Here is a 17,715-nt window from a genome sequence, read left to right on the forward strand (position 1 = left end):
TCCTGGGACCCCTGTGAACACCCCCACAGCCCTGGGTGGCTAAATCATGCTGGCAATCCCCAGCTGTTCTCTTTATGCTGCTGGATAAGAAGTTTTGCACCTTTAAAGCTGATTCTGAGAGCAAAGGAGGAGAGAAAAGCAGTGTGTGACAAAGTCTGTTCACTTTTGGGGTGCTGTTTTCCCATAAAGCCAAAGCCATTACCTTTCTTTGCAGGCTTCTTGTTGTTGTTTAGCTGCCCACTGACGTCCTGTAACCGTTTTTCTAATTCTTTCTTCTTTTCCTGAGCTAACTCTTCTTTTGACTTTGCTGCTTGCTTTTTGCCACTGGCAGCTGTGGGGGAGGAAGGCAGAGTTTCTGAAAGTGCAAGGGATGCAGGGGGAAAGAGTGGACATCACTATTTTACAGGGCATGTACATCTGTGTGCACACTCTGCAGTGACACTGCCAACAGCCAGTGCTCACACAGCAACTACACATCCCAGAGAGAAGACAACACCTGAAGTTGCCTTGCTCATCAAATCAACCACCATCCTGTTAACATGCCATTTTTTTTTTTAAGAGAGATCTTCTGGAAAGTATTTTAGAAGATAGAAATATCCATGTAATAACCTTGTCATTACAGGTTACTTACCAGCCAGTTATATGGTCAATAATTACAGATTTGTAATTACAGAATTGTTACATGGGTTTTCTGCCCTGTAAAATAAAGTGTCCCATTAAAGGTTGTCAGGAGAAAAGCATCTGCCATTAAAACTTCTGATCCCCTCACGCAAGAATCTACTGTGGTTTATGTTGCTCTAAATAGAAAACAAAACAAACAAAGGCAAATTAAAAACCAACTGAGGCAAAGGCTGGCAGACAACAGGAATGTAACTGCATCAGGATGGAAAGGGTGAGAAGGACCAGCAACACTCACACTGCCAAGGAAAGGAAATATTCCTCCAAAGGAGGAGTAATTGAACACAGGTGTTGGCCAGGATTGGAAGCACAAGACAGGAGCCAGATATTTTGCCTGATCCAGCAAGGAAATACCTACATTTCTGTGAGCTGTTTAAAAAAACACAACGAAAAAAGAAAACTGGAAAGCACAGTCCTAAGAGGGAACACTCAGCACAGGAGTCAGGCATGCCAGGCTCACAGAGTGGATATCTGAGGTTATCTGTGTTACTCTGTGCTCTGGTTCCAAAACCAAAGGATGCTTCCTGTTCTGAAAAATCCTTTCCTGAGCTAGGCCAACACTGAAGGATTCAGGGGGAAAAATTAAGGAAAAAGAAAAGTCAAAGTCTGTGCTTTGCTTAGGCCTTCCTGAAAATCCTGAGGAAGGAATGAACTCTTAACCAAGAGGGCCAGGAGCACTTCAGGTAAGTGATGCTACTGCTGTCCAGCTGGAGCTAAACTCTCCAGGGGCTGCAGAATTCGCTTTGTGGATGAGACACAAAGTCTGTCCCACACTGAACCACACACTCAGCAGCAGATTGACATTCACCCTCTGGACTGACAGAGGGTGAGGCCAATGTGGTGATCAGGACACACAGCAGGAGCAGTTTTGGGGTGGATACACAACTCAGACACACCCAGAATCCACAGGTAACCAGGTAACCTTGTGCAAATCATTTATTGCCTTGGTGGTTTGGATCCCAGCCACGTTTTTTTGTTTCCTTCTTAATTAGATGCTAAACTATTCAGGGTAAGAAACTGATCCTTCCAGATGTATGCATGTAACACCTGACACAATGAGACTGAAACCTTTACAGGGCCTTCCAGAGCCTGGGTAAGTAATAAAGGCATCCCACAGGTCTTGCAGAGGAACAATTGGCTCTCCAGGTCTCTGCAGCAGGACACCATGGGAAGAAAGAACAGAGAAAAACAGGAAGTTTCTGTACATTTCCTTGGGAGAAAAGAATCTCTAAAAAATTCCTGCCACCACATACCCACCAGGTGGATAAGAGAATCTCAATACACATGCCCTGACTCCAGAGCTGAGCCCAGGAGCTGCTGGGGGGAACATGTGCCCCAGGAGGTTGACTTACAAAATGGTTTCCTTTGTTTTTTCTGTAAACAAGATTTCACGTATCTCTCCAGTTCTCGTAACGTTGTGGGCTTCAAGGTTTCAAAATCTATTTCAATCTCGTCGGGATTGGAGTCTCTGAGGGAGGGTTCTCTGGACTGGATGATGTGAACCACCCTGCCCAGCTTCTCCCCGGGCAGGCGGTTGATGTCCAGGCTGAGCTGTCGCTTCTCGTCGTAGGTCATGGGCAGCCCTTCCTCCTCCTCATCCGAGTCGTAGGTTGCAGATGCCTGTTTGCCTCCTTTCTTGGGCTGCCTGGGGAGGTTGTCAAGCATGAAAACATTCATGGGGACACAGCAATGAATTCTTTTTTTTTTTTTTTTTTTTTTTTCCCCCTGACTCCCTCATAACAAACATCCCCATGCTCTTGGCTTTGAAGCTCTCGTCAGATGGCTGGAACAGCAGCACAAGTGCTGAAAAAGTTCAGCAGCCTGAGATCAGCTGTTGTGTTCCTATTATATTTTAGCCCTGTGGAGTGTGACAATGAGCCCAAGTAGCAGCAGGGGGGCAGCCATAAAATGGCACGTTCTTGGTGGCTGCACAAAAGGCAACCCCCCCAAAACCTTATCTGAGAGCAATCAGGCAGGGATTCAAAGAGCTGGACAGTGAAAACACAGTGGTTCCACTGCCAGCTCCGAGTTAAAGACTCCCTGGAGTTGTCTGGGAATGGGAACAGTATTCAGCAGCAAATTAACAACTACTGAGCTTCCCCAGGAATTAGGGGCAGAGCTGGAAGCTCTTGGCTCTCACCTGTTAGCTGTGGTTGTGCTGTTCGCTTTCTTAGCTGGGGCTTTCTTCTGTTGGGCTTGTTTTGGTGGTTGAGCCACCTTGGGTTTCTTCTCCTCCTCAGCTTTGACTTTGTGCTTTTCTTTTTCCTTCTCTTTATCTTTCTTTTTCTTCTCTTTCTCCTTCTTCTCTTTTTTTTTCTTTGGTTTGTTCACTGGCGCTTGGGACAGTGCAGCCAGCTGCTCATGGACGGCTTTCAGCTGGGGGGAGACAGGGGAAAAACCATCAGGGCAAGGTAACTGCTGCCTCCACAAAGCCTTCCCTCTACATCCCAAGGTGTAAGTATAGCCTAAAGCCAAAAATCAAGCAGCTCATGCTCTGGGATCCCAGAAGGAAGGAGAGCATCAGCACTGAGAAAAATAATCCTGAAGAAAATCACCGTTACATCCAACATGCACTGACTGCACAGCTGAATGCTTTTCCCCTTAGGCTGGGGATGTTTCCCTGCATGCCAGCCTAGGTGGGATTCTTCAGGACACAATTCCTGCTGCTGTGCTCTGTCTAATGCAAGGACACACAGGTGGGATGGTGCAGTACCTGCTCCTGGAGCTCGGCCAGCCGAGTCGCCCGCTCCTCCTCAGAGTCGGAGCTGTCGGAGTCTGAGGAGCTCTCCTCGCTGCTGTGGCTGCTCTCTGTGCTTTTGCTCACCACTGGGGCTGTTGGGGGAGGTGGAGGGGGGGCCTCTGCAGGCTCATCGGGCATTTTTGCAAACCTCATCTCAAAGACATCCTGCAAAAAGGAGGAGAATTGGTGACCGAAGGAGCCTCGGCCACCGACAGCTCACTCTGGTCTCAAATACATCAGGGGCAGGTGTACTACAAGTAAATAATAATATACAAAATATGGTTGCCCATCTGAAAAGCCCAAGAAAATCCTCCAATTACTTTAAATGTAATATTTTAGGAGTTGAACGTGGCACTGGGCCCATGCCATGTGAAGAGCACAACAGTCCTGCAGAGAGCACGAAGCTCTTTCCAAGGGCTGGAGGAATCTCCTTTAATGGTGCCAAGAGCAGATCCACACCTGGATCTCACCTTTACCTGAACTAAAAACACTCTGGAAGATGCATTTGGCAACACCTTTACCTGGAGCTTCCTGGCCATGGCCACCACCTCGTGGTCTGGAGGATTGTACTTGTAACAATTAGAGAACATTAACCGAATATCTGCTGCGAAACCTTGTGCATCCTGGTATTCCCGACTGTCCATCTTTTTCTGCAAATAAACAAGCCAAAGGGGAAAGAAAAAAGAAAAGTCATAAGCAAAAGGAATTTGTAGCAACTGCATGGAGGACACATGAACCTCAGAAGAGCCTCAAAAATCCCATCTAAGAGAATGGAAGTTCGATTTGGGTTATTTGTTCCTAAATAACATTCAGAGTTTCTGCTTTATAAAACAAGCAAACGCCAGGCAATTAAAGAAGTTGACATCTCATAGCAGTTTAAACACTAAGATTCTAAACTGGCCTTGTTTTCTAAGTAGTAGAATATAAATCTGCCAGGGTCCACATTCTACAAGAAAACATTTAGAAATTATTAGAAGAATAGTTTAGAAAAATGGATCAGGAACTAAGAGAAACAAAGATCATGGATGGAAAGGGCAAGAGTCAGCAAGCAAGTTACAATTACAGGAGTACCTAAGTGTGTATTTCTACATATGCTTGGATATATTTGTCTTGTAAACCTGAAAGGGCAGAAAAGATCATGAAAATCTAACTCTGATTTCCTGCTGCAGAGGGCAGGAGGTTTGCTCTGCAGTTCCTACAGCAAAATAGGCATTTACAGTGAAACTACAACTCCCACGCTTAATTTAAAATCCAACTGATAGAAATGGATACAGGCTTCACCCTTTATGAACCTACTCATAATGTAATCTCCTAGAGTAGTGAGGATAAATGTCAAATATTTGTACCTTGTTCCTTTCTCTTCTTTTTCAGCTCTCACTTCCAGCCATTTCTCTTGCTGTTTGGGACTCAATGGCTTGGGTTTGGAGAGCAGTTTATAGCATTTCTAGCACTTAATTGATTTGATGCATATATTACTACTATGTATAAAACCTTAGCTCCAATTACTCCTGCTGAAAGGAACCAGAAGCTAACACTAGGTTTCATTTGCATTTAAAAGACCTGGGTTTAAAGAAATTCTCTATTTGCCAAGTGCTTACAGGCTTCCCTTTTGTATGTCTTGGGCACCTGTGTGCCCAGAGAAGGGAAGGGGTGAGTGGCAGACAGGCTGGGGACATGATGGGGACAGACATCCCCCATCCCAACAGCAAGCAGGGGTGCTCAGGGTCTATCACCCACCCCTAACTCAAGCAAAATTCCCATTTTTCACAGAACTACAGAAATTTCACAGCTGTGATAGACCTTCTAACTGTCTTGAAACACTGCAATGACTCCTGGAGCTGTTTTTGTTGTAAGAAGGGGTAGAATTTCACCTCCAGGAGTTCAGCTCCTGTGGGAGCTGGTGCAGGGTGGTGACATCCCTGCAGCCTTGCTGCCTGCTGTGCTGCAGCCCAGACATCTGTCAAACTTTTGTCAGGAGACCTCATTTTCCTGGTGAATAAACCAGGAGACAGCCTGGAAGGCACAGCACAAAAAAGCAGAAAGGGAAATAGGTTTGTGGTGCTCCTGTCTGAAAAGGCTCTCAGACCAATTCCAAAGCAAAACATATGTTCAAACCAAAGGGCCCATTTATTTTAAAATACATCTTACTGCATGAAAGGCCTTTTTATATTTGTTTGGCATACTCAGGGCCTGATTATTGCCTATGAAATACATTCCAGTGTCTGGGGCTTTGCTTTTCATCCAAACTCAACAGTTTTCTAGCCCTACAGTTTTTAATCTGTGGATTTTTTGTTTTGTTTTCTTATAAAGAATAATTAGCTTAACAAAAGAAAGAAAAGCACTTTGAATAAGTGGGTTTGAATATCTTATAAATACACTTGGAGATATCCAGCTGCTTACAAATAAAAAAAAGTGGTTATATGTACAACTGGAAATCAGGAGTCAGGCAGGGCAGCTCACCCATCCTCTGTCCCACAGACAATCTCATTTTCCCCCTCAATCAATTGTTTTAATCATCTTTACTGCTCATAAATTTGTTTCCTTATGTCTGATGTGTCCCTTGCTCTAAGTTTTGTCCTGTCCACAGAGGACACAAAGAATGTCTCCTCACTTTTAAGACCCTGAACTCAGCTGCTCTGAAACTGCAGGAAAAATAAGGGGTGAGCAGAGTGACATCCCAGGAGGAAGTGCTTTATTCCTAAAGTAGAATTTCCTTGTGGAAATCCTGCACAGCAAGGCTTGCTGCTTGCTCACCACTGAGTAAAGGGACATCCATGGCACTGCTGGGACCTGGCAGCCAGAGGATGGAGCACAAGAGGTGCTCCAGGTCCCCCAGCCCCACAGAGGGGGACAGGGATGCTCTGCAATGGTCCCTGCCTGCCTGGGGACAGGGCAGCAGCTCCAGCCTCAGTGCATCCCCCTCCTCACAGGGAATTACAGCTGCTGCCTCTCTCTCCTCACATTCCCACCTTTTCCTACTCCAAGCAGTTCTGCTCTTTCCTTCTCTGATAAAGAGAATTGAGGTGGAGGTGAGCTCAGAGATCCTGTCCCTGCAGCTGTTCCCATTCCAGCACAAAATTCCAGCACATCTCCCTGCCCCTGGCACAGTCACAACAGCCAACCTGCCTCCTGCACCACACACAGAGCAAACAACCTCCAAACCCTCCTGGGGACATCTCTGCCAGGGAAAAAAAAATGCTCCTGGACATGAAGGATGTTCTCTGGGGAAAATCAAACCCAACAGCCACAGAAATAAGAGACAAGATGTGTTACAGCTGCAGCAATGCTTGTGTTTTACTTTCTCACATAATTCCTCCCAGGTTAGTTTGGAGGCCCTTAGATGTGCTCCTTTATCACAGCCATTGTCACTTGGGCAGAATTAAATTGAAAAACCTTTCAGAGCCACAGTGGAAGTCCCTGACACTGGAAAATGACAGTGCCTGCAAATGGCAGGTTTCTGTTCCACACAGTGAACAGATGATGAGCTGCATCTCTGAGAAGTCACACCATGATCTGCAGGCCAAGAGCAATGACAATAAAACACTCCATAAAAAACCAATACCAGACAGCACTTCAAACAACTTAATTAAGAAAAATACTGCCATGTGGAATGAGAAACCCAGAGTCTTTAGCTGTAAAAGACTCCACTGGGTTTGCCATCAGCCTGTCTCCAATTTTCTACCCCACACCAGTCAGGTGCAGAGGGAGGATATCACCTGCACTTGCCAGAGAGGGGCAGAGGTGTACAATTTTAAAAGAATGAAGTCAGGACCTTAAAGAGATTTAAGCATGAAGAAATCACAACCCAAGAAATCACAACTTTGCACCTAGATTTTTCAGAACACAGCACAATAATCTCTTGCAATAGGAAATCACCTAAGCACACATGGAAATATTTGAGAGGGTCAGGATTTCACTCTGTCCATCTCTAATCTTCCTGCTATCACCTGGGGCTTCAGCTAGGAGGCTGCAGGCATGTCTGGAGACCCAGAGGACCCCTGGGATGGATGCATGGCACATCAGAGTGTGACATGCTGCTCCTGGGTACCATGACAGGAATTACAAGCACAGCTGCCCTTCTGTCACCTGGGCATTCAGACAATCCCAAGCACTGGCTCAGCTGGCACTAAAACCCTTCTGGCAATGCCAGTGAAAGCCAGCAACAACATCTTCACCTCCTGCCACCATGGAAGTCTCCCCTCCATCAATACAGAATGCAGTGCCAGGCTCACAAGAAGATGGGAACTACAAAGATATGGCTTTGCTTCATGAAGGGATTCAGCAAACCTCCAAACCTACTGGGAAAAACAAGAATATTGGACCATTCTCTTGAGGAGACAAGTATGAACCACAAAACCAGCACATATCTGCCTGAGTACCATCACATCCCAGCTGGAATTGCTCAGTGTAAGCCAATCTGCCACCACCAAGTAGGCAGGCAGCAGCTTCTGGAAATGGGATACCATCAATTGAATCCTACGAAATACAGCACCTCCTCTTCTCAGAGTGCAACACAATCCTAAGAACACCAGTTAAATACCTGGACTGTCCACAAAGAGTAGAGGATGCCATTGTACTTTGTGTACATCATTTGCTTTGCAGGGCAGAAAAAAAAAAAGCTGTCCCAGGTTAGGGCAAAAAAAGGGAGAGGGGAAGGAAACAAAATATAAAAATATCCAGCTGGTATCCAAACAGGTTCAGTTTCCACCCTTTCCCTTTCCCCCCTCCCACAAAGGAGCCAGTCCTCTGCAAGCAGAGGGACCCTGTGCCAAAAGAGGTGGTAAAAGAGGACGTACTTTCACAGTACTGAGATCCATGGGGTGTTTGATTATATCGTGATAGTCATGTAATTCCAAAGCCTCTGCATCCACGGGCTTGTAAAAGGGCCATGCATAGGCTGCATGCTTCTTGGAGAGCATCTCCTTGAGGATGCTGTCACAGTACTTGAGGTGCTCAGAGAGTTTGCCCTTCTTCCCTGCGTGCTGAGGGACCTCTCCATCCTCCAGGTCCTTCTTTGGTGGTTTGATGGGGCGGCCGCCGCTCTCCCTGCGCGCGATGATTTTGGCCTGTTTGGGGTCCGACAGCGGCGTGGGGGACTCGCTCCTGCTGGCAGTGATGGCAGACGTGGTGGGCGTGGTGGTGTCTGCTTTCCTCTTCACTCCCTTTTTCTGAAACGGCACAGGGACAGGCTCCATGAGGGCATGGCCTGCAGGGACCCTAGCACAGCTCATCTATAGGAATGCGAGTGACAAAAGCATCCTTTGTCCCCTTAAAAAGGAAATAAGCTCACAAATTTCTCTCCTCAATTAGGTGAAAAGACATCTCACAGGACTTGGGGGGGGCTTCACCTCAAAATTAAGGAGAGCTATTAGGCAGGACTTTTTGCCTTCTGTCCAAAGCAATTTACTAGAAAAAGAAGAGAACAAAGAAACAAATTGCTTTTGTGGGGTGTTTACCAGGGGCAAGGATCTCTTGCACCTGGCTCAGTTTTTCTCTATAAAGAGTTTTGTGGGGTGTTTACCAGGGGCAAGGATCTCTTGCACTTGGCTCAGTTTTATTCTGTAAAGAGTTTTGTGGGGTGTTTACCAGGGGCAAGGATCTCTTGCACCTGGCTCACTTTTTCTCTGAATAGAGTTTTATAATTTTGCCTTTTATTAAAACTTTTTGTTTCCAACACTATCACAGAAGCCATCCTGCTGATTTTATCCTTCTAAGGTAGCTGAGCTATCTTGGGTGTGAAATAGATCTCCAAGAGATTATGAGACCTGGCTTGAGGAGACCCATATTTCACTCATCCTTAGTTTTGCCTGTCCTCTGACAGAAAAAATACCGGTTATTTCACTGGGATAAATGGGATTTGTGACTACAGGCTCCAACACTGCACATCACCTGAGCCACAGTAACCAACCATTTGCATGGCTCCAACCCAAGCCCAACCATGCTGTAAAATGTGTTATTTCCCTGAGAGGGAACCAGGACTCTTACCTGGTGTTTGGCAAGGGAAAGGAGGACACCCAGTCAATTACTGCAGCTCAGCTGATGCACAGGGCCTGAGCAAGTGTCAGTAACTTAAGCACATGTCTGAGTCCCCAGTGGCAGGATCAGGCTGTAAGTTCTGAACCAAAGCATATTAATCACCAAAGACCCATGAATCCTCACTCCCCTGTATTTAGTGGGTGTGCTAAGGTAGATTTTGCCTTAAGCAAATAAACCCTCTCACATAAATTCAAGCTGGACTGTCCATTCAGCTCTCTCGTGCTCCTATCAAGGATTTATTTCTCTGGAGAGGAAGATAGGGAGGAAAAAGTTCCTTGGAGAAATCTAAGGAAAATCTTAAGTAAATCCCAAGCAGAATTAATTTTGCAGTGTGTATTTGGCAAACTCACTTCTGGGTTCATCCTTGAGTTTTAAAATGAAATTGATTCTCAGAAGCAAGTTATTTGGACAGAAACTGAAATGTGAGACAGGAGGAGAGCTTAGCTGCAAGATCTGACAATTTCTCTAGGAATTCCCTAACTATTGGGTTAAAAACCAAAAGAATTCTGTGCCTCTGCTGGTCCAAGCAACCTCACAACCAAAACTGTTGCAGTTAATTCCACAGTTTAGATAAAAAGATCCCCAGCTTTCTCTGAGCTATGCTTTCATCATTTTTAAAGCAATTCACAGCTTGCTAAGAGAATTTCAATTATTTAGGTAATGTCTTCATTTACCCATAAATTAACATAATAAATAGCAAAACACCAGTGACAACTCCCAAAAGATTACTCAGTAAGGAAGACAGAACTAATGCACCCAAAAGCTGCAGGCAACATCAGTCTCCTCCAACTGGAGTGACAGGCTTGTCTTGAACTGGCTGAAAGCAGAGAGGAACATTCCTAATGCTGGAGCCTGCAAACCTTAAAGGAACAGCCCCAGTAAAATCAGGAGCTCAGCCAGAGAGGGAAGAAATGCTTTGGGATATAAACCTCAAATGAACATCCCCAGTAAAATCAGGTGCTCAGTTACAAAGGGAAGAAATGCTTGGGGCTGCAAACCTTAAAGGAACAGCCCCAGTAAAATGAAGAGCTCAGTTACAGAGGGAAAAGGTGCTTTGAGACACAAACCTTAAATAACAGCCCCAGTAAAATCAGGAGCTCAGTTAGAGAGACAAAAGATGGTTTGGGATACAAACCTTCAAGGAACAGCCCCAGTAAAATCAAGAGCTCAGTTACAGAGGGAAGAGATGCTTTGGGCTGCAAACCTTAAAGGAACAGCCCCAGTAAAATGAGGAGCTCAGTTACAGAGGGAAAAGGTGCTTTGAGATACAAACCTTAAAATAACAGCCCCAGTAAAATGAGGAGCTCAGTCAGAGTGGGAAGAGATGCTCCGAGATACAAGCCCTAAAGAAACAGCCCCAGTAAAATCAGGTGCTCAGTAAAAGAGACAAAAGATGCTTTGGGATACAAACCTTCAAGGAACAGCCCCAGTAAAATCAGGAGCTCAGTAAGTTTGAGATACAAACCTTAAAGGAGCAGCCCCAGTAAAATCAGGAGCTCAGTAAGTTTGAGATACAAACCTTAAAGGAGCAGCCCCAGTAAAATCAGGAGCTCAGTCAAAGTGGGAAGAGATGCTTTGAGATACAAACCTTAAATGAACAGCCCCAGTAAAATCAGCTCAGTCACAGAGGGAAGAGATGCTTTGGGCAGCAAACCTTAAATGAAGAACCCCAGTAAAATCAGGAGCTCAGTCACAGAGGGAAAGGACGCTCTGAGCTATCTGGTGTAAAATGAGGAGAATTCCAAGAGCCCTGGAGCAGCAGCACAGGGGAAGGCTGTGAAAGGAGAGGCTGGAACCGAGCAGGAGCACGCACAGGTGCCATCACCTCGGCTGGACCGCGTGGAAAGCGGCAGAACCGTTCTCACCCCTCTCCACCCCAACACCCAGCAATGAATGCAGGACAGCAGGGACCCAGCAGCGAGGGCTGGCAGTGCATTTACCTTGACGACCGGGGGCGTGGGAGGCACCACGGGCATGATCGGAGCGGCGGGCGGGGGCGGGGCGGCGGCGGCAGGGGCGGCGACAGGCGGGACATTGGCGGTGATGGTTGGCACGGGGGTGGCAGCGATGACGGGAGTCTGAGACACGGCTGGAGGGACGCTCTGGAACGGCGCCGGCGGGGACACGGAAGACACGGCCACGGCTTGCTGCGCTCCTGTCAAAGCAGAGGGGAAAGGCGCTGGTGGGCACACATGGGAGGGTACTGGGAGCAAGCTGGACTTGGCAGAGGGATCCCGGAGAGCACAGAGAACACGGTGGGATTCGCTCGGTGCTGTTACACCGGTCAGCCACACGAAAAATAACTGCAGCTTTTCACATGGAGTGTTGCTCTGGGATAGCTTTTACCCCTTGGATGCTCCCAGAGCTGCACTGAGCTCAGCAAGAGCAGGAGATGGAACAGTGGGAGGTGTTCACACCATGCAAATGGCAACAACCACGGCCCTGAGCCACCTGAGCAGCCAGGAGTGCAAAGCACTTCAGATTTGCCACCATGCACAGGGTGGGATTCTTGGGGTTGTGCAGGAACAGGAGATGGGCTCAGTGATTCCTGTGGGTACCTTCCAACTCTGTATTTTATGATTCTCAGTAGAGCTTAAGCATCCTGACATCCCTGATGCTACACCTGCACTGCTAAAACCCTGCCTGGTGGTTTAACATAAAGGGGGACAAACCTACTACCCAATAACCAAAGCAGCAATCCTCCTTCTATGTTTCAACATCCTTTGATAAAAAGATACATCATCATTAATTTCTCTGAGCTTGGATAGATTTATAGCTCCATTTAGCACCTGAAATGTGGGAAAACAGAGGAACAATTGACTTTCCCAGAGCAACAATTAGATCTTGTTTAGAGGGAAAAAAAATTACTCTCATCATTTAACTCAGCCCACACAAAGTCCTTTATGAACTGTTTTACCACGCTTGGACATTTGAGTCCTAAATCCATTTAAAATCAATTCTAAATAAGCTGATCTAAACTTAATTTCCACTGATATGCAATGGTGTATGTAGCCTTTTGCAATGGCTTAATAAATCCTTTAATTTTATGATGCTGCAATCATGTGTGCAAAAGGAAAATATACAGGGTTTAGGGAATTAGCAGAATTTGAGTCCAAGTCTCTGCTGTGCCAGAATTCTGCCAGGACCCACGGGGAGCTGTGTAAACCCAAATCTCTAAAGACTTTCCATGCCATGCTCTGGCAGCAGACTGGCATTTATGAACATCTTGGGTTGTTTTTTTTGCATAGAGAAGCAGCAGCAATGCCTTCCCTCCCTGAAGTGCTGCCTGGCTGGGCAAATCACAGATGGCAAGATCGGTGTGACAAATGCAGGGTGGCCTTGAGACACACGAGCCCTGAAACCCTGAGTGAGCATCCCCAGACATCTCCCACCTTCCTCCCCACTGCTTTAACTGCGAGACCACGCTCTCCCTTCCCAGCCTCTGCACCATCTGCAGAGTCCAGCAGCTCAGGAGGTGTCCCAGGCCTTGGGAACAGCTCCCAGCATCCCCTGTCCCTGCATGGATCCCTACCTGTGCTCTGTGTGCCCGCTGAGGGCTTGCGACCTTTGCCTTTGGGAACTGGGGGTAGCAACTCCACCTCCTCCTGAGGCATCTGGGCAACCTTCTGCAGAAATATCTTCTCCAGGGCTTGGGCCATGAGGACAATGTCATCTGTGGGCTGCACAAAGAAGAATATGAGCCTTTGTTGTATCATTCACATATCTGTGAAGACCAGGCTTAGAAAACACTGAGGCCCTTCAAATAAATTATGGTATTCAAACGCTGACAATAAACAGATTAGCTCTTCTCCCTCCTCCTGCCACTCTCCTGCTCTTCTATTCTGCTCTAGCATGCAATAATTACAGCCCCTAAGTGTGCTGCATCCAGAGAATGATCAGGAGTTCAGAAGGAGCCTGATAAACCAGTATCCAGTGCAGCAGCGTGGAAGCAGCAAACTGGAACGGATGAGCTGTCCTTCCCTGCTTGCCAGCAGGTCCAAGGGAAGAGGCTAAACACACACTCTGTGGCTCAAACTAATTAATTTGTTTGTTTCAGCTGCTCTCCAGTCTGGGTCTATGATGACAAATGACTGGAGAAAACAAAACACAAAGAATTTTAACAACCTAACAAAACAGCAAACGAGCCAAACCCAAAATAATAATAATAAAGCAATTTAAATGTGTGTAAGTATGAACATATTTATGGAGACAGAGTCAAAGAACAGAGTTATGATTCTTGAACTCCTTTCTGCTGCTAACAGAAACTATTCAGTGCCAGACAGTCTAACACACAGCATTAAAGCACCTCAAAACACCTGCAGAGCACTGCATTAAGTGCAGCTCATCCCAGAAAACTCCTAACTGACAATAAAAGGAATAAAAACTTGCTGCATAACCCCAAAACAGAAATCTACCTATAATTAAAAGGCATATTTGCCATTGTAACTAGTCTGGGGGAAGAAAGAGGCAGCACAAAGACAGCTTTGTGCATTTCAAGTAACATGGTTGCAATTAGTGGCATTTCAAATCCTTGCAAGGAGGGCCCAGAGCCGGCCCTGCTCAAAACCTGCACAGTAACAGGGTAGGTGGGTGTTTTCTACAGGCCTTTCTGGGTTTTTTTTACCTTGTTATAAATGTAACAGTTTGTAAACATGGTGTTGAAATCCTGCATACATTCACTGGCACTCCAGTAATAGTTGTGTTCCAGGCGCTTCTTGATCGTCCCCATGTCCATGGGGTTTTTAATTATTTTGTGATAATCCTGTTGGAAAACCAGGGAAGATGTGAACAAAACTGAATCAGAAGTCCGCCTAACCCCTGCTTTCTCGTCATCCCCCCTTCTAAAAAACACCCCACTAAGTTTTGTGGAAATTGTAAATGTAAATATATTTCCATTTATTTTCTAATTTGTGTCTTTTTAGCCTTAGCATTATTATGAACCTGTCTCCAAAACACACAACCTCCAGTCTGGGAATCAGCATTTCTGCCTCCCTTTTTAAAAGGCTGCCTCTGGCACTCACAGAAGTTTATCAGGCCTGGCTAAAACTATGCTCAAAGTTTCAGTCTCTAATTTTAAGAGCATTTTGGCCTTTAAAAGATTTCCACCTGTTAACCCAGTTTCTCCCTGGGCTGGTCTGGAGCACCTGCAGAGGCTGTGATTAGGGGATGCTGTAGGGCTGTGCAGTGTCATTTTCTTGTTCTGGATTAGAGTCTGGCTGCACATGAAGCCACTGGCTGAGCCCAACACCATCCCAGGCACTGATATTTTCCCTCTAAGCAATCCCAGGCACCGATATTTCATCTCTAAGCCATTCCAGGCACTGATATTTCCCTTCTAAGCAATCCCAGCGCACTGATATTTCCCCTCTAAGCAATCCCAGCACTGATATTTCCCCTCTCTAAGCAATCCCAGGCACTGATATTTCCCCTCTCTAAGCAATCCCAGGCACTGATATTTCCCCTCTAAGCAATCCCAAACACTGATATTTCCCTTCTAAGCAATCCCAGCACTGATATTTCCCCTCTAAGCAATCCCAGGGCACTGATATTTCCCCTCTAAGCAATCCCAGGGCACTGATATTCCCTCTCTAAGCAATCCCAGCACTGATATTTCCCCTCTAAGCAATCCCAAGCACTGATATTTCCCCTCTAAGCAATCCCAGCACTGATATTCCCTCTCTAAGCAATCCCAGCACTGATATTTCCCCTCTAAGCAATCCCAAACACTGATATTTCCCCTCTAAGCAATCCCAAACACTGATATTTCCCCTCTAAGCAATCCCAGCACTGATATTTCCCTTCTAAGCAATCCCAGCACTGATATTCCCTCTCTAAGCAATCCCAGCACTGATATTTCCCCTCTAAGCAATGCCAGCACTGATATTCCCTCTCTAAGCAATGCCAGCACTGATATTCCCTCTCTAAGCAATCCCAGCACTGATATTTCCCCTCTAAGCAATCCCAGCACTGATATTTCCCTTCTAAGCAATCCCAGCACTGATATTCCCTCTCTAAGCAATCCCAGCACTGATATTTTCCCTCTAAGCAATCCCAAAACCAACCTGACCACCACAAAGCTTTCTATGCTGAGAAGACGACAGAAACGTACCGGCAAATTCAGTTTAATTGCATCAACAGGCTGGTAGAAAGGCCAAGCAAACTGATGCTTCCACAAGGTCTTCACCACAACATTTTGCATATATTGCAGCTGGTTGGTTTTCCTGCCAGGTTTGTTGGGATTTGTCACCTCTGGAGGCGGGGGATTGACGGGGCCCTGAGGAGCCTGGATGGCTGAGGCGACTGCCGACATCTTCCTGCTCGGGCTCTCACTCGCTGTCACTGCGGCAGCAACGGGGAGATTTTCTTTCTTCCTTTATGCTCCCTGAATGGGACTGACATCCCATTTCCAGGGTGCAACCATACAACCTAGAGCAAACTAGAGAGAGAAAGAGGGAAGGGTGTAAAATAGAGGTTTTTGAAGCAGGCAGGTTGTGACATTTCTTGTGTGGACAATATTTAAACTCAGGCTCTTTATCCCATTGGCTTTGTTCCTGTGGCACAGTTTACCTTGGAGATGGGAACAGTTCAAGACCCAAGAGACAGTGGAACTCCCAAATTCAAAGCCTGCAGACACAGCAAGCTCCATGGGACTAGTTCTTGCTTTAGCTGGCTCAGAGAGCATCCTCATGTCAAGAAAACACTCGGGGCAACCTAAGAATCTGCTCTAGGATGCAATGCAGACTCCATGGATGCACTGATGCAAGGTGCTAAATCCACAGCTTCCAGCTCCATGTCAGCTGAACTGCATTGTCTCTAGAGCCACGCTGCCTGGTCCCAGTCAGCTCACAGGGCTCTGCCCTGGTGCAAGGGGCAGTCTGAAATCCCACAATGAACAGCAGACAGCACCTGCCAGAGGATCTCAGGCCAGGGAAATGAAAGAAGGGGCAGAGGGAGATGCTGTGAACTGCTGAGAGTGAAAGGTGTCACAAGAAACTTCCCAATTTGAAGTGATCTGCACTTTGAATCTCATAAATGTCTTATTATGCCTCTTCCTGCATGCACCTGACTGGTTTTGACCCCAGTTTTATATCAAAGTTTAGAGATCCAGGCTCAGATAATAACTGGTGTTACACTGATATCCCGTGACCTGGCTCAGACAGTGCTGTCATGTTTCTCTCTCAAAGACACATTTGAAATAGAGGAGAATACATAAATTGCATTATTGTATTCTGGTTTTCCCTCTGCAAACTGCAGAGGTAAAAATAGCCCAGTATCACTGAGCCTTGTGTAGCATATGGTAAACAGCTTTGCTATGTCATCTTCCATAAACATTGGATATTTCAGCTCACATCAGGACTGCAGCTACTCTTCTCATGGCAAATAGACCACAATCACTTTCCAGAGGCAAATCATTTCAAATATGTTTAGAAATCCATACAAATATACTTTTTGGTTGAACAGAGAAGCATGAGCAGGGACAGAAGGAATGTAAAAGCAGGGAGACATTCTAGGAAAAACCCAAAAACCTCTGCATTAATACAGCCCTAATCATCTCTACTGAATATCTGCACTAAATATAGAACATCAACTTACCCTGTGAGCTGCTGATTAGATGAAGGCAAAAGTAAACAGATACCTAACTTGGGGAAATTTTACCAAAATAGCTGTGTACAAACAAACAGATCTGCAGTAGAGAGGGAGGGAACTGCTACAAACCTAAACCAAAGCCCTGTGTGAATACATGTGATTATCTGTGCAGGGAACAGCCAAGTCCAGTTCTGATGCTGCCACCATTTGTTCAACACCCACTACATTCCAAGGGTGGAGAAAAATGCCAGCAGGACTCTCTTGTATAGCTCCAGAATCATGGTCCCTGATTTTTGATATCTCAGGAGCCCAGTTTAGCTCCAAAAGGATTGGTTTCTCATGTGCTCATGCTGCTGGTGACAGGCAGGGTGAGCAGCAAGCAGCCAAAAGGGGTGCTGGCATCCCCTGCACATGGAATTTCATAACTAGAATGTTATTTGGGATTTCAGTTTTGGGGAAGGATTTTGTCCCAGTGTTCCATCAAGTCAAAGTAGCAGCAGAAATATTGCAAAACTCAATCTGCAGATCGAGGGGGGTAAATAGAGAAAGAATTAAAAACAAGAAAAAAAGGATAATTGGGAAGTTTCACTCAGTCTCCTCCTGGGGAGCTCCCTGCATGGATTCAGGTTTCTGAGCAACATCCATCATCCCAGAGAATGCAAGGCTGCCTGCAG

General features: G+C 46.1%; 1 protein-coding gene across 2 annotated transcripts in view; it reads right to left on the minus strand.

Annotated features, from left to right (window-relative positions):
- The window catches only part of BRD3 (bromodomain containing 3), a 47,976-nt gene that overhangs the window by 7,276 nt on the left and 22,985 nt on the right, over positions 1-17,715 (minus strand). For both annotated transcript variants that reach the window (XM_074556485.1, XM_074556484.1), the window contains exons 2-11: positions 15,564-15,890; positions 14,079-14,216; positions 12,987-13,134; positions 11,395-11,609; positions 8,215-8,586; positions 3,940-4,068; positions 3,392-3,583; positions 2,819-3,054; positions 2,031-2,323; positions 203-331 (exon numbers count right to left, since the gene is read on the minus strand). In XM_074556485.1, the coding sequence (XP_074412586.1) occupies positions 203-331; positions 2,031-2,323; positions 2,819-3,054; positions 3,392-3,583; positions 3,940-4,068; positions 8,215-8,586; positions 11,395-11,609; positions 12,987-13,134; positions 14,079-14,216; positions 15,564-15,764 (2,053 nt within the window). In that variant the 5' untranslated portion in view covers positions 15,765-15,890. The remainder of the gene's footprint in view (positions 1-202; positions 332-2,030; positions 2,324-2,818; positions 3,055-3,391; positions 3,584-3,939; positions 4,069-8,214; positions 8,587-11,394; positions 11,610-12,986; positions 13,135-14,078; positions 14,217-15,563; positions 15,891-17,715) is intronic.

This window comes from Zonotrichia albicollis, chromosome 21 (assembly GCF_047830755.1).
Source record: "Zonotrichia albicollis isolate bZonAlb1 chromosome 21, bZonAlb1.hap1, whole genome shotgun sequence".
Taxonomy (NCBI): domain Eukaryota; kingdom Metazoa; phylum Chordata; class Aves; order Passeriformes; family Passerellidae; genus Zonotrichia; species Zonotrichia albicollis.